Source organism: Hippocampus guttulatus, chromosome 9 (assembly GCF_054856545.1).
Source record: "Hippocampus guttulatus isolate MCC_2025c chromosome 9, RoL_Hgut_1.0, whole genome shotgun sequence".
NCBI lineage: Eukaryota > Metazoa > Chordata > Actinopteri > Syngnathiformes > Syngnathidae > Hippocampus > Hippocampus guttulatus.
Genome location: NC_141269.1, coordinates 5,475,151 through 5,494,364, shown reverse-complemented (window position 1 = coordinate 5,494,364; position 19,214 = coordinate 5,475,151). Strand labels below are relative to the sequence as shown.

The following is a 19,214-nucleotide window of genomic DNA, read 5'->3' as shown; positions in this document are numbered from 1 at the left end:
TCTCGTCTTGGTCGCCATGTGAAGTCAAGGCGGCGGGTCAAAAAGTCACCTGACCTTGAGTCTTGAATCACGCCGGCAGTGTGACGGACAGCTCCCCCTCTCTCTGCCCGCCCCCTTCAACATGACTGACCTTTTTTTTTTTCCGTGACAGGACCCCAAGCCTGGGCCACCCACTTCAAAGCCGACATTTTGCCACCTTGACCCCTCTTGCACAGAGGGACTCAATAACACGTGTGTCGTGCGACATGGAAGCCATTGCTCGTTAGCACTTGAACATGAGTCGAAGTCGGAACCGGTAGAGAGCCCAGGCAAACGCCGACTGACAGATTCTTCAAAATCAGTCAAAGCAGATGTCATGTTGAGCGGTTGTCCTTCGCCTGACATTGTTCGATCCGATTCAAGCCCAAAAGTTTCGAACTGTGAAGCGGATGCGCTCGCCAGTTGTTTGCCGTAATATGATGTATTCATGAATATGTTTTTGTATCCTGTAGGATTCGAATTACAAAGCCACCAGTTTTATTTGTTGTTCTAAGATGATTCAATTTCCTGGTGCCCCCCCTACCACCAAAACTGAAATGTATTTTCCCCATTTGTAACCTCATTTTGAGATCACAGTGATGAAGAGCGTTTGAGATTCTTCTTCCTCAAAACTTAGCATCAGCGATGACATCATCAGGGCCATCGGTTTTCGTGTTTGCTTTTTAAATGATGGATCGCTATCGGAACAATTTTTTTGAGAAAATAGAAAAATAATCAGTTTCAGCATGAAAGTGTCACCATCATAAGAGTGCATTCGAAAAGTATTCAGAACACCCCCACCCCATATTTAGATTTGTCACAAACCTTTTCTCTTCAAAATTTTACACACAATTCAATGAGGAAAAAAAAAGGTAATAGACATTTGCTTAGCATGTGCAATATCCATCTATTCCTATCTATAGTCGTGTGTGCATGTCTCTCAAACATGCTATTCTCGGACGTTTTTTTTTTTTTTTTTTAACAAGCCCCTATCTATGGAATACAATCATAACAGAGGTGGTGGGGGGGGCAGTTGCATGCCATTAACCCCCCTCCCCCCCAAGCACAAACGAGGCACGTTTGGATAAAAAAAACTGTGTCAAGCTTTTTTTACAATTATTTACACGAATTTTGTACGGTACTGGGCATTTTTTTAGGCCACGAAAAACTGTACTTCTGTTGAACAGACATTTGGTCATGTATCATGTTCTTCGATCAACAAAGAGAGTCTCAGTCAGCTGCAGCCTGCTGATGACTTCTACAGACGCGACTGTTCAACTACCACCGGCCAAAGACAATACGGCTTAATGATCACCCTGAATGGGGCAAGCGACATCTAAACGGATGGAAAAATTCCGCAAACATGATCCTGAGGAGAAAGCTAGCTTTTTGGCCATGCATGTCTTTGGTTGGCTGCTCACTTTTCGTGTGAATTGACATCTAGAGGCTGCCCAGCGCAAACCGCAGCTCTGCTCGTTTGTCAGCTACCGCTTTGCTTCTATGGCAGGAGCGCAGAACCGGACACACAGTCTGTAACAATGGGGATAGATGCATAATCGTATCCAAAGATGACACGATGTCACTTTCTGTAGACATAAAACGAAAGATGCTGGAGGATCGAGATACTGACTTCATCTCTTTTGAATCTCCTCAACAAAAATGAGGCCGACACTTCCTGTTTTCTCTTCTTTGTCTTTCAAATTTACTGTTTTACACACAGTGCCACAACCTAGTGGCCGAAAGTGGAATTACACCCAAACACAAACAACATTGAGACATTGACCTCATCTCTTTTGGATCTCCTCAGCAAAAATAAGGCTGACGCTTGCTGTTTTCTCTTCTTTGTCTTTCAAATTTACTGTTTTACACACAGTGCCACAACCTAGTGGCCGAAAGTGGAATTACACCCGAACACAAACAACATTGAGACATTGACCTAATCTCTTTCGAATCTCCTCAGCAAAAATTTGGCTGACACTTCTGTGTCTTTCAAGTGTATGGTTTTACACACTGCGCCACAACCTAGTGACCGAAAGTGGAATTACACCCAAACACAAACAATAACATCACTGAGTTATAACGGGATTTAAAATAATCTGTCAAAGAGCTGGACAAGGGAGGGTTACTTTACACACAAGAGCTCAGTAAATTACCTTCTGTGAACATTTAAAAAAACTTTAATTACCACCTTCATCATTTTACAATTTGGACTTCTACCGAAAAGGAAGTCAGGCAAAACCAAGAAACCATCAAACAAGAGCTCAACAAATCCGAGCATTACCTTGTCCATGTGTTTTTTTTTTCATTTTCTTTGGCTTCTTGGCAACGGCAGCCAAATTTTATAAATATTTAAATATATATACCGTGTATATATATATATATATATATATAGATAGATAGAGATATACACACACACACACACACACACACAAACGTCTGTGGTTACAACCTCTGGTCATCAATCAGAGGCTGCTGACTCCCATCTGTGAGGCATCAAGCTGGAAATCCCCTCATTCGCACTCCTGAAGTATTTCGTGTGTGTGTGTGTGTGTGTGTGTGTGTGTGGTGGTATGAATTTGGGATTTTAGGCCACATGTGGGCCCAGCATGTGGCTGAGGAGGCGTTTTGGCCCATGTATGTGTGTGTATTTTGCTTGCGTATGTTTGTGCGTGTGTGAGTGAGCAAGAGAGGTAGTTATCATAGTCTCTCTTTAGGATTGGCAAATTTGGCGCAAGACTGAGCTGTTCATTTACAATAACACACAAACACAGTTCATGCACAAGCTTGCTGCTTACACATGGACCTCCAAAAGCCATTTACACCCCCCCCCCTTTCTCACATTCTTACTTCAGAGTGGATGTCATGTTCCCTCGTCTGTCTTCTCCCCTTCTGCCTCGCGCCTTGCCAGGCCTCCCTGCTCACCTCAAACGTCGACACCCACGCCTTCCCCACTCCAGCAGCAGCCACTTCCTCTAGGGCCGCTTTCGCCTCTTGGCTGAAACACAAAAACAGTTCATGAATTGCGTTTATTTTTGCCCACTTGTTCATTTAAAACAACCGCGTATCTTAGCCTTTCAGTCTGCTAGCTTAATTTCAATGCTAATTAGCATCGATGATGCAGTTCTACAACTCTATCAGCAACTGATCGAACACAAACGGTGTCTCAACATCTGTCGAAAGACAATCCTCAGTCATATTATCTATTGTCGGCAAAGAATGACAAATATTAGTGCCGCATTAATGAGCTGAGAGGAGTTGAGGCATCTCAATCAAGAGAATATCTGTCTTTCTTACATGACTCCCAGACGGTCGAGATGGCCACTCAATGTGACAAAAATTATTTTCGCTTCTGTTTAACCCTTTCATGCACCCCGTAACCTGATAATATGATTAGCTGTCCACTGTAGTAACCGCTGTCCCTGAAAGGGTTCATTACAGGATGTCATGACTCCCTGTTATTATAAAGTCACATTCCCAAAATCTGCACGTGCGAATGCTTGTTTGTCCACAGGCGCCCCGTGATTGGCTAGCAACCAGCTCTCCTGTTACGCTAATGAGATTGAACGCTATAGAAAATGAAATGGATGAATGCAAGTTTAATGGCTGGACTGTTGATCGCACTGAGATATTACTGCAATATTCGAGTCTTCCCACACATTGAGGCCCCTGGGGTCGTTGTTATTTCACGCATGACTCAATGCAGGCCCACATCGTGGAAAGGAACTGTTGCTAAAAATAGCTCAAAGGGGTGTGTGAGGGGGTGGGGTGGGGGTTATGGTTAGATGGGAGTGTGGGGGTCACCAGTTGAGTGTTGAATTGGCTTATTTTTGCTTTGCTTCTTTACTTTATTGATCTGTTTGTTTTGCTTTTCGAGCGGGAGCATCTTCCCACGATCCCATCGAGAGAGGACGGGTTGTCGCCGTCACACACATGGACCCGCTCATACAAACATTCTCACACACACACGAACACAGACAGAGAGACAGACAGACACATACACACAGAGCTCTATATATAAATTATAAACATAGTCACGGATTCACTTATTCTCAGATTTTTATTTCAATATTGTTTGTTTTCCAAACCCCTTGGAAAATGTGTGGAAATGCATATTATAGTGTTTTTGAATATTTGTTTTGGCTTTACAAAGAAAAAATAATTCTCTGTTGCATTTCATCCATCCATCAATCTTCTGATCCGCTTTATCCTCACAAGGGTCGCTGGAGCCTATCCCAGCCGTCTTCGGGCAGTAGGCGGGGGACACCCTGAACCGGTTGCCAGCCAATGGCAGAGACAAACAAACCATCCTCACACTCACACCTAGGGAAAATTTAGAGTGTTCAATCAGCCTGCAACGCACCCGGAGAAAACCCACGCAGGCCAGGGGAATACATGCAAACTCCACACAGGGAATCCGCAGCTGGAATCGAACCCGGAACCTCTGCACTCTGATGTCGACACGCTAACCACTGGACCACCGGGCCGCCATCCGTTGCATTTCAATGAGCGTTAATCAGAAGTGGGTTATCGCTATGCGGGGACCCGCTTGGTCTCTCTCCCAGTGAGGGTCCACCGTATAATTTTAAGTTGTAATGTCACCTTCCACCACAAGATGGTAGACACTGTCTTTGCACCGGGTCTTACACTGTCCTTCTACTGCAATGCAGTATAATGTATGCCGAATAATTTTTTGTGTGGATTATGTTACTCTTAAAATGCTTCATGTCTCTTGCCTACTAAAGGTTTAACATTTTTCTCATTTCGCATGCCACGTACAGAACAGCATTTTAGAGTGACTGGAGGTTGCCTAACTAACCCCAAAATGTTGTCTGTTTTACCACTGGTTTGGGAGTAGTCCCACCAGAGAAATGACCACCAGGAGGGGGATTTATTTATTTATTTTACAAAGTAATAAACTGGACTCAGAAGGCACATGAGGTAGTGGTGATAGAGGGGAAAATCCCTAAAGGTGGAGACAAAGGAGAAAGAAGGTATGCAGCTAAAGAAGTGTGGTTGTTATCGTTGGAAAAGAGCTGGAAGAGAGAACAGCGTGTGTGTACGTGTGTTGATGCATATGAATGTGTGTGCTGCCGACACGCTTGATACAATCTCAACTTTCCCGAGCCGCACACTTCCCACACACGCGGCTGTGAAACCTGCAGGGTTGACATCTGGATCTCTGTTGCTTGATCCATTTTCAATGAAGTCGATCCACGCCTGTGCCGATCAAACACGATTTGTTTAATTACGTGAAAAAGGAGATTCGCCTTCGCATCTGGATGGAGGGCAACGCTTGAGCACGTCAAGTTTGGATCAGCGCTAAGCCGTTAAAAGTACCTGTTCATATGAGGCGGAGGTGGGTGGTCTGTGCGGCGTTCTCACCGGTTTTGTCTTTCCGAAGCTGGCACTCTGCCCCAAAAATCAACTGGCAGTCTTCCGGAGAGCGGTTTGTTGAGCAAGAGTAGGACACAGAGTGTGCATATATTAAGGGATGGGCAACTGGCAGCCTGCATCCACATTCTGACCTTTGATGAATTTCATCCCCCCTGCCAAAAAAAAAATCAATTTGAGCAGATTTTTATTTTATTTTTTTACAAATTCAAAGCCCCCCCCCCAGCCCCCCAGAAAAACTGATGAAAAAATTCTGACCCCCTGCAGTATTTAAGTCGCCCATCCTTGCCCTGCGATAAGAAGTCCCATATTCCCTCTGTGATTGTTCCACTTCAGTCACGTCAGTCAAGTCTGCACAATTGTAGAGCCTTAGCCCAAATCCAGTATTAACACTTCCATCTTTGGTTTCAAACCCTAACCCCCGTGGGAAGACCGGTGTTTGCAACCCACTTCCTCTTTCCAACACCGGGGGCAATCGTAAAGTGTCATCAGCAAACACCAAAGGACAGATGAACGAGCCAGTGGCGTCACGGCTCCCACCTGGGTGTGTACTGTTGTCCCGGCGAGACCCCCGATTATCCGGGATGAGCAAACAAGCGCGCTGCTTGGTAAACACGAGGCGGTGCAGCGGGGATTAGCGAGGACAAACACTTTCTTAACGGTCAAACAAACGTCAATGGCTTCAAAGTAAAATGTTAACAGGCTCGCTCGCCATTAACTTTGATGAGGCTGTGGAAAGTGTACAGAGGAAGATGATTGCATGTGCCCAGGTGGCCAGCCTCTTCACACTGACACATAGGAGCGCTAAAATTGCACTGTGCATTCCATTCTATTAGCGATGGCAAATAGTCACGACGGGAATGTACGGTCGTTCTCATCTCTCCTAAACAGGGTTGTAAATTTTGGATTTTAGATTTGAGTTACTGGAGTTTATCCTTTCATTGTGACTCATTTTTGAAATTCTGTTGGTTAGTTATTATTATTAAAAGCATATAAATATACTGTATAATCCCAAAAAAATCTACTTAACTTCACAACCACTGGACTGGAGTGACTCGTGCACATTGAACACCACTTTCGAGTTGGCGCGTCAAAAGCAATGCTGTATAAACAGCACCGTGTGTGTGTGTGTGTGTGCGCGCGCGCTTTCCATGATAAGCAACTCTTCTAGCGCAGTTCTCTCAGCACGCCTGCAGCTGTTTCAACAAAAGAGGAGAATCAATCCTCCCCCCCCCCCCATCGTTCTGCGTCCCGCACGCAACACGTTTCATTCTCTCAACGCAAATAACCACCCATCCCGATTTTATTCCAAATGCCAAAAAAAGGCGTTCCGCGAAGCCGAGTTTGCCAAAGGGAAAATGTAAAACACGGCCATTTAGTGACGTCTTGCACGACATCGACGCGGCGCGCGCGACGCTGTTGTTATGAAAGAAGGTCTGCCATAAGATTAATGCTGACAACAGAGCCTCCCTCGTGTGTTTACGCCGCGCTGTCACCACATCGTCCAAACAAACGCTGAGAGATGAAGGCGAGTGTAAAAGTGACGTGGGCCTGAGACAGAAAGCAGGACCCTCTTAACCTCAGCACGCACCAAAATGGTCGCGAAATATCGGCCTCAAAAGTCAAACAAAACCTATCAACTTAGTCACTTACAAATCATACCATCATCACATCTCTTTACAAGCGTGTTTCACTTCAGCTTTACCAGAGTTGTCACATTCCATTAAAAGGTGTACCCGAGTAATCTTTCACGGGTTTTGGTGCGGTGAGCTGTCAATTTCCGGGGACCACGTGATTCTTTTCGTGCCAATAAGATAGCTGGCTAGCTAGCTAGCTCCCACCATGATGGCTCAGCTGGACGTGGTGGATTGATTCTGCTCGATTTTGGAGTTAACAACACGTGGCGTAGTTTTACTTGATTTTGGTTTTAATTGACAAACGTCAACTCGTTTTGCGACTTTTAGTTGTAAAGTTGGTGCTTTTACTTCTGCTCAGGCAAACATCTGCTTTGTCCCCCCCCCCCCCCCTCCATTTGACTGCTTTTGTCACATTTGCCAGTTTCCCTCCTGTAATTTTGCTTCATACCCTACTGTCATTATATATAATTAGACCTTAATTGACTTTCCTGGTGAAACAACGGTTAAACATCCAGGGGGACGGGAAAAACAAAAATCACAGCAGTGAGAGCAAGCCAGAACCACTCCTGCATCATGGGAGCAATCAGGCAGGGTTGGGTTACGTTACTGAGCCGACGCAGAGCAGCACATTTTTGGCTTACGAAAAGCAAAGAAATCAAAGACGTTGACCTCAGCCAACAGTTTTTTTTTTTTGGTGGCACATTGTTGACATTTTTATTGTGCTTACATTACATGATCTGAGCCATGTCTCCAGGCGAACGTCAAAGCCGTTTTGAGGACAACGGTGACAATCTAAGCTCAAGTGGTCGGGCTAAAATCTGAACATTTTGGGTATGGCACACACCCCAAATTATAATTATAAATGACAAATAATGACTGCATAATTTCCGAGTAGTGTTTGGACTCTGTAATCATTCTTCATGCTGCCTTGGCGGCTGGATGTGATTTATAAGGCCAGTTGTTAGCCATGAGGCCAACAAAAATCACCAGAGTAGACTAACACGGGGGGGGGGGGGGGGGGGGGACACACAGCAAGAGAAATGTTCTGAAAATGAATGATGAGAATGTCCCATGCAGTTTGCTGCTTGTTTACGTGTGCATTTAACGCAACGCTGAAGAACATTTTAACTGGAGCTCAACCATTTTGAAAAGTAATCCAAATGGGATTCTTTTTCCTAAATACTGCGATTGCAAATCAACATGCATTTTTTTTCAAGGTCGTCTTCACAAGCAATAAATTCAGCTGCATAGCAATAAATGTAATCAGATTTATATACTGTACATGTTTTAGTTTTAGGCTAAACTAAAGGAAATCAACCATGAATTAATATGAAAGAAAGTTGAGTCAGCGCTCATTTTGACATGTTTTCTGACTGCAAATAAATGAGCATTTTGCCATCAAATGCCCTTTGCTTGTTTTAGTCCCGTTACAGTATGAAGTGTCACAAAAGCAAAAAAATAGCATCAAAGTCACTCTTCGACTTGAGATGATTTAGACTGAGATTTTGGGGGCAGAGATTCCAAGATTTTCTCCACTTTTGGGTTGGAAACGGGTGTTTTTGGTTAAACTAGCCTACAGAATGTTCTACTCTTGGTGACATGGAAAAAGCTAACAAGACGTTTGTTTGTTTTTTCTGGTGGGTTATCTGGTTACATTGTCAGAGAACACAATCTCCTGTGGGTCTTTCAAATACAGTACACCAAAAAAATCTCCAAAACAGCTGGTAATATGTGGAAGTCTTGCAGGTTATGAGTTGATGGTTGCCTAAATTAAGCAATCTTAAATCATACACACACACAAAAAAAAACGCAGAGCCAGATAGCCAGTAAATGGCTAGCTCATGAGCACTAAATACAGGCGGGAAACAAAACAAAAAGTCCCATTTCCTGTTGTGCAGTTATCAGCACTCTGTGACATCACAAAAAAAAAAAAAAAAAAAAAAATCAAGAAAAGGAAAAAAAACGCTTTTGGGTGATTCAAGTTCCAAGAGTAAGAAATCGTCAGTGATGCTTTGCATAATAACAGCTTCCGAAGACACTCTTTTTCTGGGTAAGGCAATGCTGGAAGGCATAATGACAGAGTCGGTGGATGTGAGAGATTTTTACTGCTGTAGTAAACAGCATTGCATTTGTGTGTGGGAGGCCAAAGGGTGACGTTGGTTCCTGCCTGTTTCCCATTTTTCCTCAATCACGGCGACGTCGCTTCCACTTTCAGCCTGCGTGCCCTTCCACCCCCGCAGCCTCGGCTAATTGGCCCGCCAGATCATTGCCATATGCATCTGCGCAGTGTGTGTGTATATATATTTTAAGACCATATAATGGGGTCAAGGAAATGTCCCCGCCTCAAAATCAGACCCCAGATTGAATATCAGATTACGAGATTACTTGATGCTTTCCACATGGGCTTTTATAAATCGGTTCTGGGCCTCCCACCCTCCTTTAGACACACTGTGACATATAACAAACATGCACTCGGGGATGAGCTCATGCTTGTTTATGTTTAAGTAGCCGTTTGCCCTCACAACAGCCGATTTTTTGTCCTCCGAACGTAACGGGGTGTTGGAATTTTTAAATGTGACGTGACATCCGCTACGACACCCAAAAGATAAGAGGCAGCAACAAACTCCACGGGGTAGGGCTGAAGGTATCGCGGGCCGCTGTTGGAAGGCGAGAAGAGAAATATACAGGACATACCACAAGATGCAAATCACTCAGAAGAAGGCCAGGTTAAATTTTGCAGTACAGAAACGAAGCAAAAAAAAAAAAAGAGTTTTGGAATGATTTTTTATGGACTGATGACACTAACATTAACTTCTACCAGTGATGGAAAAGTTAAAGTATGGAGAAAGAAAAGATCTGTTTGTGAGCCAAAACGCACACTGAAGGAGGCTGCAGTCAAGGCATTTCAAATGAAGTTCGGTCAACGGGGTTCATCGGCTTGAAGCACATATTGCAACTACGGGTTATGGCCACCAAATATTACATGTTATCATCATCCTTTGATGATGACATCCAAAACTAAAATAAAGGAACTAACAATGCTGCTCCTATTGTACAGAAGATGAACAATGACCACATAAGGCAAAAACAATTTCCCATGGGAGACTCCTGGTCAAGAAGATGAAGGCTCCCACCATTTCTGGACTTCTTCATTCACTGATTTGTCAACTAAAAAGCAACAATTTTGTGCATTTCACACTGTCCGAACACATTTGATGAGGTGCTTACTTTGAGGACGTATTATTAGGAACCACCTGTACGTGTCCAATTAGCCTCAGCTAGCTGCTTCTCGGGGGCCTTTGTTACTGCCCTGCCGGAGGCCGACCGACAATGCGGACGGCAAACTGTTTCCTGCGTTTCCCAGTTACTCCCAGCAACCAGCTGTCAGTCACGTGTGATTGACACACGGCCACTTTTCATATGTTTGTATAAGCACGAGACCAGACAAGGGGCGTCTGGCTTTGTGACTCGGAAGAGGTGAAACGCTTTGAGGAAGTCTTGATGCATAGCATTCAATCGGCTTTTATTGACTTTGCTCTCTAATCACCATTCAAGTCGCTGTCGTCTGTGTGTTCCCACTCTGTGTTTAACATGGCAAATTTGAATCTGCTGTGACTTTTTTGTTGTTGTTTTTTTTAAGCTTTTGATTTCTCACTTTGGTTTGGGGTGGCGTCTGAACTCCATGAAAGGAACCAGAGTGAAGGGGTTTGCGTTTTAATGAGCTGGACGACAATGCTGCGGGACGGTCACACTCGAGATTTGACTTTTTTGCCTGTAATTACACAGCAAGTGAATGCTTCTACACCACCGTCGCAACCCACGGCAATGAACACATTGTTCACTAAATACCGCTCTGACAGAGTTGATGAAGACTGAGTATTATCTTTGTAAAAGCAGCTTTTAAAAAAAAATCTTTTGTTTGAATTATACTGCAGTGCAGATGGAGGCGGACCGAACTGCTAATTTTCTAGTTTCTTCATTGCCACCTATGTTGAGCTTGTTGCATGGCCGCGAGAACACACTAAAGTGACTTTTGTTCAAATGTTCAACTTGTTCCCGAGATTTCTTAGTGAACAGAGGTAAAGTGCTTTGTTCAAGCTGTTTATTGACCGGAAAATTAAATGTATTTAACTTTGAATCCGTAAGCGACCACTACATGACAAAAGTCCGCTAGCTTAATGCTAACAACAATGCAAAATTCCATTGGGTGCTAAAGGGACTACTATCGCAAAATATGAAGACTGACAATGCAACAATACTCAGGCATACTGTACATTCTTTATCCTCTGCAGCAATACCATTACTACAGTTTACTGTACGGGTGTGATACTTCGACATGTACTATCGTGCTCGTGGTGACAAAATATTTACTGAATGCACAAAATCACGATTTTTTAAAACATTCTATTAAACAATTTTGTTTACAAGACCAATAGAGGAATGCCATTCCTTCGGTCACCAATTAATGGCAGTGACGTACAGTGAGAGGCAGAACAGATATAATGCTCTTCCATGCCCCCCACCCCACCAAAAAAAGGTAAAACAGTCAAACGTTCTGCCTTTAAGTTATCTTTTTTATTGTCAGCATTAAGGGACTGAAAAGTTATTTCATTCATTGTACTTTTTTTTTTTTCAATTGATCGGATGTTGGAATTTTATACTGCCAAATATCGGAATCTACATCAGCCTCAAATAATTCATATTGGTCAGGCCCTACATTCAACAGAATAGCTTTGGCTTCAACTAAACTGGGGAAGATTTCACAATGAGTGTTGTTTCAATATTTTGATATTTTTGTTGGCATGAGGGTTGTAAGTGCCTTGGCCCAATAAAAGTTGGTAAACACTAAATGTCCATAACCTGTTTCCAATTGGGGACCATGTGAACGAATAGCGTAGAAGAGTCCTGGAATTTGTACAAAATGGCAGATCGTTTAATTTTGTGCACAGCTCCTCAAGTCTTTTTTTGTGGTCCCGTTATGACAGGCATCACCAACTCATTTCATGTTGATCAGTGAAACTTTTGTGTGTGATGGTGGGACCCCTAAAATGAATACTAAATCACAAGGAACATTTCCGTCTTCAAGCTCGGCAATTTTTTCCAGCCATGGGCCGAGGAAGAAACAACACAGAGACTCAACCGTCGCTCCATAATTACACAAGAGTGATTTAGGAGTGTGACAGCCTCAGACTAAAGAAAATTTACGATGCCGCTGAGGCCCACATGAGGAGGAGGAGAAGGAGCAAGCCATGGCCGTGAAGTTTGCTGAATTCCCATGGGAGCTTTCTATTCTTCTTGGAAATTTAATTTTGCTGTATTCCGAGGTTTGAAAAGTGAATTTCGGGAAAAAAAATACTTTCAACTTAAAACTCAATCAATGTTGACTTTTTTACGGGGAAACAAAGCCCCAAAGGTCATCGTTTTCTTTTTGCGTCTGCCCGTGCAAAACAACTGCTTGTAGCATGATGGCATGTCTTAATAGAACAAAGCCAAATCAATGTTTGCTTGACAGGCAAACCAGTGTTGGCTCCAGCTCGCCGGAGGACGTTTTTCGACTCCGAATGAGATCAGCGTAACTTGAAATACTTCAGCGATCAGTCCAATACGGACGCTGAGCTTTTTTTTTTTTTTTGTTGCTAACCACGGCGCAGACGTAAATAGCAAAAAGGATTCCGTCAATTACTCGTCACACAGAACCACCTCGTGGAGTGTGGGCGGCTCGGTCAGCTTGAGTCAGGACGTTTACAGTTGTCGCGTGGAAACCGCACGCTGAGAACAGAACGTTTTCTGTGGTCCCAAAAAAGCAGCGAAAGGGGACAGCCGGCGTCTAACTTCAATTTGCCTTTGGAGTCTCCCTGCCGGGCTTCAAAACCACACAGCGGGTGATGACCCCCCCCCCCCCCCCCCCCCCCGGTTGTCCTCAAACATCAGCTACAATAAATGAAAGCTTGTGGAATTTATTTAAATATATTTTTAAGCCGCCGCTACAAGTTTCTTAGAGACATACAAGCCTTACGCTAATTACCATCGTCCTTTGCCACTTTGCGGAGGCGTTGCCATGTTTTTCTGGCCTGTTTGCTGCGCGCAACGTTTGCAACTGGCCCCATGCAAAGGTGACTCCTTCCGGATTCGTCGTCTTCTTTTTCCACATTGACCTTCATTGTCTTAGAAAAAGAAAAGAAAAAAAATCCCAAAAAATCATTTGATTGAGAAAATAGTCATTTGAGGGATTTTCCTTTTTTTAAAAGAAAAAGATGAAAATGTCAAGAAAAACTGTAATTGAAAAACCCCCCCCTAAAAGCGAAAGAAAAAAGTTTTGGAGAAAAAAGCTATACTTTTGAAGACAAATGGGTTGGTTTTTTTTTTTTGAAAAGTAGTAAACAGCAGGGAAAAAAAATCTTTCGGGTCTGAGAAATTTTCTTCTTTTGGCATATTGACCTTTTGTTGAAAAACAGTTTGACAGTGAGCTTTCAAAGATCCAGCTCACGCTAAGGTGGCTTCTATCAATTTGATCCTCGTACGTAAAGGCAGCACAGCTGCGGCAGCTCTTCCTGTGTTGGTGTGGGTTTTCTCCAGGTTCAGTTTCTACCCACATTTCAACAACATGCGCATTAGGTTCATTGCGACTTCTAAATCGTGCCAGTGTGAATTGGTTGTTTACTAGATGGGAAAAAAATGTATCATGGTCCAGCTCACGCTCACTCACTCCCGAGGACAAGTGCTACTGAAAAAAATGAGACTTTACATGAGGGTGAAATGCCCACCTTGTGGTCTTCATTTCAGCTAAACATTTTCTTGAGTTTAGAAAAGAAGCCTCCCTCCTCCTTCTCTTTTTCCTCCTTCTTCTGTTTGTCCACTGCTTCTGCTGAACTGCTGGCCCTCTCACTAGAACCTGACGCTCTGCCGCCCCCTGCTGAAAGCAAAGCGTCAACTCCATTACTGTACATGAACTGTACGTCTACTAAAGGTGGGCAGTCTTAATTCCTTGTATCATTGCTTCCTTCCATTTTTTAATCGCAATCGGAAATCACAATATAAGTGACTCAATATTTTGTCACTTTTTCAAATTCTAAAATATTTGTAGGCTTCTATAATTATGACAATTAATGATTCATTACATTGCTCGTCAACTAAACAATAAATCTTTCCTTTCATTAGTAAGCTGAACTGAAATGTAGCTGTTCTCAACTGAGAAAAGCAAAAAGGTAAAAACAAGTCTACCTTATTTTACTCTCCAACCTGCTCAGAAAACACTTCGGGGCTGATTTTCACAAATGTTAAAGCTGTTCAATAGTTACGATCGGAGAACATCTTCGAAATCAGTTCGGATTTGGAAAGTCAATATCAGTGTACCTCGATTAAATGGTCAAATTTACACCAAACTGTGTTGTAGTGCACAATTTAAATTAGAATAACGCATCATGGTTTTTTTGTTTTGTTTTTTTTCTCCATGGTACAATGCTTACCTGGAGACAGAGTGACACCATTAACGGTCCCAGGAACATCTATCTCCTCCTCGGCGTAACTGAGTAGAAGAGATCGCTGCCTCCGCGTCAACTTCCTACAGAAACAAACAATCAAAAATGAATGACATGCACGAAGAGACTTGCAGTGGAAGGTTAAAAATGCAACGCATGACAAAAAAAAAAAAGAACTTTTTAGTGGCTTGTACGCAAAAAGTTTGATCTTTGGATTGCCTGCCCAACCCATCAAGTGTGTAATTAAACGAATATTTTTTTTTTCTGAAAATCTGTGAACCAGCCATTCTGAATCTTAGAATTTAGGTCATCGTAATTCCTGCAATTTACACAATCCAGTCCTAACACAGTTTGACTTGGCAGCTAGGCTAGGCGAAGAGCCCGAGCCACTTTCAAGCCATGACCCAAGTTCTGAAACACAAAGCCAAAGGGTAAGGCAAGCTACACTGAGTTGTGTTGGATGCACAGATCAGCTGCGCACACTTGCTGTCTCATTCAAGTCTCTTACTTGGGCACGCTGATCTTGATGTGCACGTAGTGATCACCGTAGCCGAAGCTGTTCAGCCTGCGAATGCCTTTCCCCTGCAGCCGAATCACTTGATCCGTTTGACAGCCGGCGGGTATCTGCAAATGCCGCGACGAGCACATTTGCTTGGATTAAACGTCGCAATCGCAAATTTTAGGGGCACGTCCAACAATCCGGGCTTTCTAACCATCTCACCACAATGCTGATGGTTTTGTAGAGGCCTTGCACGGTGGCGGTGCCACCCAGGATGGCTTGCGCCACAGAGATCAGCACGTCTGAGTGGATGTCGATTCCGTTGCGCCTGAACACGGGGCTCCCCTGGACCTGTGTGGGCCCATTTGATAAAACAAACAATAAGGGACAAGGGAAAAGACATTCAGCCTTATGCCGAATTGATAAGACTCACCCGAAACGTAATGAGAATTTCCTTCTGGCCGATTGACATCTGCACGGTCTGACCATGTTCAACCCCTGTAGACGATTGCCATATTCACTCACAAGGACACAAAAGTGGGTTTCGCAGCACAATGTGAGATCCAAAACGTGAAATCGTGCTCATCATGGAGAGTGCATCCCGACTAGGCAATTATTTTGTAAATGTGTCTGGTCACTTAAGTATTCGACATCTACTCCCCCCCTATGAAGAAAACAAAAAAATGTGCGTATAATTACATTAATTCAGATGTTATTGTTCACACATGAACATTAAAGAACTGGAAAGCTCTTTTCAAGTCTCTGGCTAACCAAAACAGCAGTATTAAACAGCAAGAATTAAAGATGATTCGACATCATGTGGAGATGTTGTCTTTTTCCAGCGTTAAAGAAGACAGACATGTGACATCAAGCTGGCTCACTTTCTCACCACTTTTCCACATTTCAGTACAGTACCCGCTTGACAATACTGTACTGTCAAATAGTCATAACATTTTTTTTTATTATATCACATCAAAAATGCAACCCCTCTCCCAATTTGCAGTTGTGGTCAAGAGCCACTTCATTTTCCATACATCTGCACCACTACCCTCACAAATTTTATAAATTTTATCTCATTCGCTTCCGATTGATTTGATTCATGGTGTGTGTCACTTGAATCACACGATGCAAATCAGGTCTTTATTACGGTGGAACAAAACATGACACACACAACTCAGTATGAGGCAGGGACACCGCACAGAAAAATGATGAGATCCAGTCATCCTCCTGTAATATTTCAGAATGGACACCTACCGGCCGGAACCGGCACCGTGATCATCTGCCTCTTCTTTGTCTGACCCGAACCTCGGCAAAGAGCGCAGGGCGTGGTTACGATGGAGCCCTTGCCGCCACAGCGTCGACACGCGCTTCGCATCATGAAAGGGCCCGTGTGCAGCGACTCCTGTGGAAAGTAAAGCGCTGGCATAAAAGACTTTAATGTGAAATTGGGGAGAGAGGTGTGACCCACCATGCCGGTGCCATTGCAGTAGTGGCAGTGCGACACTTTGGTGCCCGGCTCGCTGCCCCTGCCGTTGCACCTTGGGCAGGCATCCTCGACGTTGACTGACAGCTGCTTGTCCACGCCCTTGGCCGCCTCGGCAAACGTCAGCTCCATCACAAACTATTGACGTGCAGGAGAAATGCGTCAAGTGCCAAGTGATCGTCTGTTGTAGATTTTAGAGATTCCCCCCCCCATAAAAATACGATCTCTAATTTCAAATATTTTTTTCCTCTTCAGATATACAAAAAGAAACCGATGTGACTCAAAATAAAAAGTGGAATCGATTACATTATACCAATTCACCATTTTTGTCATATTGAACCTTTTTACATCAATCACCAGTTAGCTGTGAAGCGGCCTTATTTTCTCTCACCTCCGGCCGTTGCTCAAACATGCTGTTGATGTCTTGGAAGCCACCGGCGAAATCCCCGAAGATCTTCCTGAAGAGCTCCTCGGGGTCCACATTGGCGCTGCCGGCTCTGTAGTATTGCTGCTGGCCCGCCCGGCTGGCATCGAAGCCGGCCGAGCCGTACGTGTCGTACTGCTTCCTCTTCACCTCATCGCTCAACACCTGTGATGCAGCAAGGATGTGGGAAATAACAACGGGTAAGCCAGCACAATCGAATGAAATTCAATAGTGGCTTTATTACTTGACAGATAACAGCACACAATAGTGTACTTTATAAAAACATAAAGTAACAACATAATTCTTTAAAAGAAAAAAAAAATTAAAGTGCGTTATTTCATGCTTCAGTTCAATGATTGTGCAGCTCCATGAATTGTGTGCGCCTCTTCCTGATGCTTTATTTCCATCTGCGAGAAGGGGCGATGTAAAAGTCGGTGCGTGTATGTTACCAGTGACTACCTCGTAGGCTTCAGCCAGTTTAGCAAACTTCTCTTTGGCCTCCGGGTCGTCTGGGTTGGTGTCTGGGTGGTACTTCTTTGCCAACTGTAAACAAAAGGAACTCAGATTAGACTGTTCGGCATACTTTTGTAAGGAATTTACCATGGTTTAATGAGGTGAACAACAACGGCGGTTGTCATACCTGGTAGTATGCCTTTTTGATGTCCCTTTGTGAGGCCGTGCGGGCGACGCCCAGCACTTCGTACAAGTCTTGCTTGTTCGCACATTTCGTGCTGCTGCGGAAGCATCGGTCTGGGATAACGTGAGGACATCGCAAGGCTGCAGAGGGGACAACACAATTGCACTTGTCACCTTGGTTGTACTGATCTTTGGTATACAATTGAGGGCATAAAATTGCGGCTCACGATTTACAAGTTGACACATTTGCGTTTGTCTTCCCTATGGGAGCCGTCTCCTGATATCCAATTAAAAACTCACCTTTCACAGTTTTTGCGCTCTTTCTGAAAAGGTCTAAATTGCCACGAGTTGCCTCAAAAGCCCTGTCTCAATAGGAATTGGTGTCAAGGAACTTGGAAGTATGTTGAAGAAATACACCTCGACTGAGAGAAGTTTTTATAGGTCGATGAAGAGACAAGTTTAACCTGGGTTGTTAGAGGAATTTATGAAGAGAACATGCGCACCTCAAATATTCCTTTTTCTACGACTGACAGTTGGTGCCAACAGATACCACCAAATACTACCAAATGTACGCTATTGTACATGTAAATGTTGTGACTAAATGTTCATTTAGTCCGGTGCTCATAAACTGCCAAATTAATGCAGCCATGACAGTGGATACGACTACGTAAGTAAACTGGTAAACCATGACATCAGGCATGAACAGATGTGACTTACTGGTGGCAGGCCGTTTTAATCTGTCCCATTTATCACATCCTAAAGCCTGTTTTTAAACACTTTACATGACTGGTTTGGCAAGCGCTGAATATGTTTTGCTAACATTAAACGGACTCACCTGTCAGTCGGCTCAATGTCGCCGCATTTTTGTGGCTCCGCGAGCTCGGGTGAGCCGTCAAATATCTCCGGTGTGCGACCGAGGCCGTGGCCGAAAAACACACATTTCTGGCGAATACAAAATGGAGATGAGCGCGGCAGAGTTTGGAAATTAGTGACGTGATGAAACAGCGCGGAGTGAGCCGGGTCAGGGAGGACGCCATTTTAATTTCGTCACTTCCTGTTCCGTAACGGTGTGGGCGTGCGCTAAAAGTTCTCTCTTTTGGCGGCAGAGTCTTGCGTTTTATTTGAAGAGTGGTTTCACTGCCACACCTAAATTCAAACAGCAGGTGGCGCCACCAATCTGTTAATAATAAAGAAGGTAATGTAAATAACAACGAGGGAATCTTTAACACCAACTGGGTCGTTTGTGAAGTAATGAAATAGGATATCTGGTTCTCATTCCAAGCCATCTCCACGCCAACCTCCTCGCTATATTTTGAGGATACACAGGAAGCTGAGATGAGACCGGACACATCGGATTTCTGTTTGTTGCTTGTTGTAACAACAGGCAAGGCGTCCAAAGATCCCACCATTTGACTCATAAGTCTTATGAGTCAAATGCTTATCCTGAGCTCATTTCTTTGTCTTTTAATCTCTCCAGCTATGGAGATAGACGCTCTGAGGTCAAGCCATCAGATCAGTGGGAGGTGAGGCAGAGGGCTGCTGTCAGGTCTTTGCTTGACCTTCTTGATGCCTCTGCAACTTCAACCCTACCGTACACACACGCAGACACACGCAAACACACTATAGTATAAAAGAAAATTACAATTGC

General features: G+C 43.8%; 1 protein-coding gene across 3 annotated transcripts; it reads right to left on the bottom strand.

Moving 5' to 3' along the window:
• Positions 1 to 2,853: 2,853 nt before the first annotated feature.
• On the bottom strand, positions 2,854 to 18,603 carry LOC147200015 (dnaJ homolog subfamily A member 3, mitochondrial-like). Of its 3 annotated transcripts, none has more exons than XM_086121015.1 (12): positions 18,402 to 18,603; positions 17,571 to 17,707; positions 17,390 to 17,473; positions 16,898 to 17,095; positions 16,492 to 16,644; positions 16,278 to 16,425; positions 15,457 to 15,521; positions 15,246 to 15,374; positions 15,033 to 15,148; positions 14,513 to 14,607; positions 13,811 to 13,959; positions 2,854 to 3,013 (listed from the first exon to the last, which is right to left on the bottom strand). In XM_086121015.1, exons 1-11 carry the CDS (start codon positions 18,601 to 18,603, stop codon positions 13,826 to 13,828), a joined length of 1,461 nt encoding a protein of 486 aa, XP_085977141.1. In that variant the 3' UTR covers positions 2,854 to 3,013; positions 13,811 to 13,825. The 3 variants fall into 3 exon arrangements, with proteins under 3 accessions (XP_085977141.1, XP_085977139.1, XP_085977142.1); XM_086121013.1 differs by lacking the exon at positions 2,854 to 3,013 and adding an exon at positions 12,988 to 13,210; XM_086121016.1 differs by lacking the exon at positions 2,854 to 3,013 and adding an exon at positions 12,988 to 13,210 and having other exon boundaries at positions 13,811 to 13,956.
• Positions 18,604 to 19,214: the final 611 nt, after the last annotated feature.

What these genes read in the sequence shown, in the direction of transcription:
- LOC147200015 (XM_086121015.1), bottom strand. Translation starts at nt 18,603, where the DNA reads ATGGCGTCCTCCCTGACCCGGCTCACTCCGCGCTGTTTCATCACGTCA. An exon ending in TCAAAAAGGCATACTACCAG is followed by an intron (nt 17,474 to 17,570) that starts GTATGACAACCG and finishes TTTTGTTTACAG; the next exon opens with TTGGCAAAGAAGTACCACCC. An exon ending in AACTGGCTGAAGCCTACGAG is followed by an intron (nt 17,096 to 17,389) that starts GTAGTCACTGGT and finishes GCTGCATCACAG; the next exon opens with GTGTTGAGCGATGAGGTGAA.